Source organism: Echinops telfairi, unplaced genomic scaffold, assembly GCF_000313985.2.
Source record: "Echinops telfairi isolate 266 unplaced genomic scaffold, ASM31398v2 ScPeMD7_9;HRSCAF=40, whole genome shotgun sequence".
Lineage (NCBI taxonomy): Eukaryota > Metazoa > Chordata > Mammalia > Afrosoricida > Tenrecidae > Echinops > Echinops telfairi.
This window is the reverse complement of record NW_022103906.1, coordinates 59,677,778-59,684,089: the sequence shown is the minus strand read 5'-3', so window position 1 is coordinate 59,684,089 and position 6,312 is coordinate 59,677,778. Positions and strand designations below refer to the sequence as shown.

Below are 6,312 nucleotides of genomic sequence, written 5' to 3'. Positions count from 1 at the left end.
GACTATATGACAATGAGTCTGAGTTTTTGCCATTGTTTGGTTAAACTTAGGATTCTGCTGGGGCCATGGACATCAAAGGCGATTTTATCTACTTAAAAAAACCTTTTTTTAAAAATTTTATCTACTTTGAAAACACTCTGAGATTTAAATTAGCAACGTTAAACTAGTTCAGCTTTTAGCAAAACATATTTCTAATTTATATAATATTGAACTTTTTATTGTATTTTAAGTGAACGTTTACACGGTAAATTAGTTTCCCATTCAACGTCAACCAACACACATGTTGTTCCCTAATGGCATTTGCTACCCGCCCCGCCTCTCATCCCCGCCCCCACCGCCCACCTGTGTCCACACTCTTCCTCCCCGTTCCCAGCCTGCCTTCCCCATCTCTGCCCACCTTGTCTTCTCATCTGTGCCTTTGGGCTCACGTTTCCCCCTTTGGCCTCTTGTTGTTACGCTGTTCTAAGGGCTCAGTCCTCAAGGGTGTTGTGATTAATTTTACTGGCCAATCTGCTATGTGGCAGGGATCTGCCATCGGGGTGAAGCTGTATTTTCTGGGGTGATAGTCTCGGGGGTTCCCCCACTCGCTTATCAGTGTAGCTAGTCTGGTCTTGTTTGTGAACTTGGATTTTATTCTACACCTTTTCCTTGGAGTTTGTTTTTAAAAATTAACGTTTATTTCTGAAAAACACTTGCATTTATCTTCAATGTTAAGGTTTATTAATGAATTAAAGATTTGTTTTAGGATAGAAATTACTGACACCTTGGAAATTTGCTTTGATACAGTTTGAAGTACCTTGTATTAGTCTTTCCTGAAATCTCACTGAAAGTACTTTCAGTTTTCTTACCATACAGTCCTAATGCAGTAGTCTTATAGCCTCCAAGCCCCACAAGCCGTGTGGCACACGCATTGGCACAGTCTAGGGGTTCAAGCTGCATAAACTTTCCAGCCTGTTTCTTCATTTGGAGGACATGTGATAAGGAGATCTCTAGGATCCCTTCTGTTTGGAACCTGCCCTAAACAGTGTGTGTGTGTGTGTGTGTGTGTGTGTGTGTGTGTGTAATTCCCGCCTTGTACTTTAAGTGATCTTAGGGATAAAGTTAATTTCATTTTCTTAGGTTCTGTAAGGATTTAATTGCTTGTTTAATTAGCATTTTAAAATATTTATTAAAAATGTAATTGGGGAAATATGTGCTTTATAAATGGCACTTATTTGAGTAAACTTTGTTAGGAAGAGTGATTAATATAGCTCCTTTCTCTCCCCTTTCTCAGATCACACCCTTTATATCTGAAATAAGAACCCATTAATTATTTGAAGCCAAATGAGTGCTTTCAGAGAGTGGGCTTTTCCTGATTAACAGGTGCTCTTTTCTCAGACAGTGCGCGCACAGCACCTAGAGTATCGGGAAAAACGTGTACAGAGGTGTTGGCCAGCAGGGCAGGGGGGCCACTCAGTTGTCCTCAGAATTTATCTTGGATAGCGTGTGTTTCTCAGGAGAGTGCTAGTGTATAACCTTTTTTTTTTTTTTTTTTTTTATTTGTGGTTTCAATGGTGGGCCTTTGTGTTAGTCTAGGTAGACTAGAGAAACAACTCCAGAGAGACTCATATGTGTGTAAGAGAGAACTTTATATATCATACATTAAGAACACTTCCCAGCCCACTCCAGACCAAGTCCATACGTCTGATACTCGCCCATACATCCAATAGTAGTCCATTAATTCTACAATGCAGCACAGGCAATGATACCGAAAGCAGGAAGATCACAGGCCAGTGGGTGAAAAGTCTTGTGGAAGCATCTCAGCACTGGTGTGGGTCTCCATGTGGCTCCTCCAGTTCCGGGGCTTTGGCTCCATCAGTGTAGCTCCAGGTGGCTTGTGAGCAGGAAATCGAAGCAGAGTGTGGGTCCGGCTTCCCAGGAGGAAGACAGGCGTTCCCAAAATCCTTTGTAGAAGGCCATGCCCACAAAGAGGCCTCATTGACTGTGACCTGATTGACAGACTAGACTCCACCCCTTTGCAAGCTGACAGATTATGTGACTGCCCCATTCCTTCAAACCCCCCAAATTAGGCTCCACAATATTCTCTGATATTGAGTGATGCTGTGCGCTAAAGAGTATTTGGTAAGCAGATCTGCAGAGCTGTAATACTTTGTAGCTCATTGAAAAGCTCTTCTTTCAGTGTTAGATGAAAAATGAACACATATTTCCTTCTTGCTGCATTTAGATGCATTCAGCAAGGCAAGGGGCTTTATTTCTATTCATAACTTTTATTAAAAATTAGAATATGTTTTTTGCATGTTTCAAAAGAATAAGAAATGAACCACACGGTCTGAATATTGTAGAACATTCACTAGTGTAAATAATAATTACAGCCATTAATAGTCTCCCTAGCTGTCGCCACTGAGCTAGGTTCAGAAACGCATTATGGCATGGGAAATTGGGCAGCAGTGGTGACTCCCGGGGTTTCTGTAGGTGACCGGCTGATTGGCCTCTATGTCCTTCCGCTGCCCTGCCCCTTACTCCAGACGGATAGCAGTGTGTCCCGGAGGGTGGAGGTCATCAAGCAGTAGGACCAGCCTCCAAGACTGAGGATGGGAGGGTGCGTGTTTACGCCAGCCTGAAAGTAAACATCACTCCATGCAGCTTCGGGTGACGCGGGAGTTGGAGAACTCGTAGCTAGAAGTTGTCAGAAGAAAACCTTGCATGGATGACACTGGTCTATGAGAGTAGCTTTCCAATGTCAGCCAACGAAGACAGCCCGAAAACCAATTTCAACCTGCCTTCTAACTGTGCTCTGCCTTTCTTTGATTGATGGAATTCTTTTCTTTTTAAACAGAATTGATAAAAAAATGTCCGGAGGCCAGAGTGGGTATGAACTTAGCGAAGCCAAGGCCATCCTGACGGAGCTGAAGTCTATCCGGAAGGCCATCAGCTCAGGAGAGAAGGAAAAACAAGACCTGATGCAGGTATGGGACAGGGCGTTTGTGGGGCGCTCCTACCTTTACCAAGCATGGCATCCTCCCCCAGGGACTGGCCCCGTTTGCCAGGGGTTGCCCCTTCACGAGTGTGTCGGAGGGAACCAGTCAACCGGCCTGTGGGAAATAGATTGGCTCCAAGGCTCTGACGGTAGGATTTCTATGTCCTTTTAGCCAAAAGATGGTGGATCCTGGAGCCAGTGGTTGGAGATTAGCACACTGGTGTGCCTTGGCACCTTTTGTGTGGGATATAGAGAATCAGTGATGATTCTCAACCTAGACCTTATGGCATAGTGGTTATGCACCGGGCTGTTAACCACAAGGTCAGCAGTTTGAAACCACCAGCCACCACTCAGAGAAAGACGAGGCTTTCCACTCCTGTCAAGGGACAGTCTACCCTGTCCTATAGGGTGGCTGCGAGTCAGAATTGACTGAAGGACAGTGAGTTTGATTTTGGTTTTGAGGGTCAGTCATCAACAGTGCGCAGAGGGTGTGCCTAGGAGAGAGGAGTCAGGTAATGTGGGGAGCTTACAAATCCTCCTCCGCCCCAGTGGTTCTGAGGTGCTAGCTAGGGGTGATTTGGCTGTTTTCCTAGCCAAACTCAACTCTGCCATCCAGTCGATTCTGACTCATGGGGACCCTATACGACAGGGTAGAAGTAGAGTCGCCCACGTAATCACTTTAGGAAATGGCAGCAGATCTCCTAGTTTTACAAGTTGCACTGCTAATGACAGGGTGAGCAGTTTGAAACCACCAGGTGCTCCTCAGAAGAAAGGTGAGGCTTTCTGCTCCCAGGGAGGACTACGGTCTCAGAAACCCACCGGGGCAGTTCTAGTCCGACAGGGTTGCTGTGAGTCAGATCTGGTTCCGTGGCAGTGAGGTTTTTTGTTTTGTTTTGAGTTCTCAATCCCTGGGTCGTGGCAGCTCCATTGTGTGTCGTATAACGCAGAGCAGCCCTACAGAGATCAGGATCCTGATTTTGAATATTTGTACTTAGCAGATTAAATGTATCACCTTTTTAAAGTTTTTTGTAGTTGTTTTTGTTTCTAAGGTTGTATCCCCATCTCTTTTTCCTTCGCTCCAGCCCATAATTCTTGCCAGCCTCCAAGTATCATCCTTGCTTTTCAACACACTCCACAAGTCTTGTGTAGCAGATTTACCCAAGTTTACATTGGAAACATCCAATTCAGTAAGATTATACATAGCATTATTTGATTCTTCCTTGTAAACTTTGGCTTCACACACAGAATAAACTCTACAAGTAATCCCTCCTTAGTTACTAAATTATATAGAACAATTAAATAGTAGATACAGAGAAAGTAAAGGTAAAGGGGGGGAGACATTGTGTGTCTTTTATGACTTATAACTTCTCTGGCCACAGCCCTCAGTATGAAATATATTCTACACCAAAACTTAACAGCACACAAATGCATGTACCCAAGGAGCTTGAATGGTGCTTGTTGGTAGGTATTGGACTGCTAACCAGAAAATCAGTGGTTCAAACCCCCAGCTGCTCTGCTGGAGAAGGTTGAGGCTCTTTGCAGCGATAAAGATGTACAGCCTCACAGGCCCCGGTCGGCGTCCTTATGAGTTGGAATCACCCCGGTGACTGGGTTTGGTTTGGGTGCCTCACAGATGCACATACTCACGTAACAAGAAGAGTTTTCATTAAAATATGCCTTCTGTCAATAATCAGAGGATGTGATTTTATTTTCTAAGCTCTTCTAGCCCATCTAAGCACATGCCAGTGTCGGTTCAGTGCATTGCTGCTGTAGGTGGGTTGGAAACACTAAGACCGCTCAGCTGGTCCAAAGGTGCTCTGGCAGCACCGCAGATTCTTTGTCCGGCTGCCAACTCCCAGGTCGGGGTGAGGCTACAAAGACTTACAGCCGTGGAAACCCAAAGGGAAGTTTTACTCAGTCCCAGAGGGCTGCTTTGAGTTAGAATCAATTTGATGGCAGAAATTTTGACATTTGGGTGTTTTTTTCTCTTTGAGTAATTTAGTCCATCCTTCTCACTTAACAGGTGAGAAAATAGAAAAGATTTGTCAGGGCAACCAAAATTTTTCTCTGTTCTTTTCTAGAACCTGTTATTTGACGTGAACATTTTTTGGGTACTATTAAAAACTAATTCATCTTTCTGTGTGTTTACATTTTATATAAATATTCCTTTGAAAGAAAAAATAGAAACACCAAAAACAAACGCTGGTTTTTTGGTATTTAAAATCCCATATTGTGAGCATCCCCGGGCGAAAGACAAGGCTCTCTACTCCCGTAAAGAGTTATAGTCTTGGAAACCCACAGGGGTAGTGGATTGTGAGGATTTCAAATACCAGGACTCATAAAGGTGACAATTAGTGGATTTATTATCATAATTGAGGGCTTTTGTTTTTGTTTTCAGTAACTTAGATGTGATTTTATACTTGTTCACATCCTTCCTCTAAGACTCCAATGTGCTAAACGTGGTTGCAAACAGCAGGGACCGTAGTTGTTGATGGTTGGCTTCATTGAAGCAGACCTGCTGTTGTGACCATGCCGGGCATCAGCGACATAGCGCCTCAGCGCCAGGCCAGTGCTCATTACCACCTTGGCATCTGGGCCCTGGTCTCCTCATATCTGGCATTGGTGTGTGTGTGGCTAGGCCTGTCCGGCTATACAATGGCATGACTGGTAAATGTCTTCCAAGCAGGGTGTTTTGTTGATCCATCTAATAAGAGATTGCACACACATATGGGTCTTTATAATGCTCACTGCATAAAGTCCATTGTTTCTGCTAAGATAGAGATTTCTTCTCAGTGAAATTTTGAAAATAACCAATGCGTGTGTTAAATACAAAGAAACAGTGTTCACGGGGAAATGCGTTCCTGGAAAGGATAAGGTGACCTCTTTCCTAGCTTGACACGGGTTTCCAAAGCCCCGTGCACATGCGCAGAACGAACTACATTCTGCCCTTGCCGTGGTGGGATTTTTCCTTCAGTAATTTAAAATGACAAGTGCCTACTCAAAGTAAATCTTTCTTCTATTTAAATTTTCCTAATTTTTGCCTGGTGGGAAAGGGTTGCCCTCTTGAATTGTGTAAGCCTTATGAAATGCTTTGTGGTTCCTGAACAGAGCCTTGCAAAGCTGCAGGAGCGGTTTCATCTGGATCAGAGCATCGGCAGATCTGAGCCAGACTTGAGCTCCAGCCCTGTGAACTCTCATTTGTCTCTCTCCAGACAAACCCTCGATGCTGGGTCACAGACCAGCATTTCCGGAGAGGTAAGTGCTGCACGTGGAAGGGCTGGCCTCAGGGGTGTCCTTGAAGGGCCTTCATGACGACAGGGGTGGCAGAGTGGAGC

The 6,312-nt window shown here is 44.4% G+C and overlaps 1 protein-coding gene across 2 annotated transcripts in view; it reads left to right on the top strand.

Annotated features, from left to right (window-relative positions):
* Positions 1 to 6,312, top strand: part of WWC2 (WW and C2 domain containing 2) — a 262,995-nt gene that overhangs the window by 176,115 nt on the left and 80,568 nt on the right. For both annotated transcript variants that reach the window (XM_004696137.2, XM_045286701.1), the window contains 2 exons: positions 2,837 to 2,966; positions 6,086 to 6,232. In XM_004696137.2, coding sequence (XP_004696194.1) covers positions 2,837 to 2,966; positions 6,086 to 6,232 — 277 coding nt within the window. The remainder of the gene's footprint in view (positions 1 to 2,836; positions 2,967 to 6,085; positions 6,233 to 6,312) is intronic.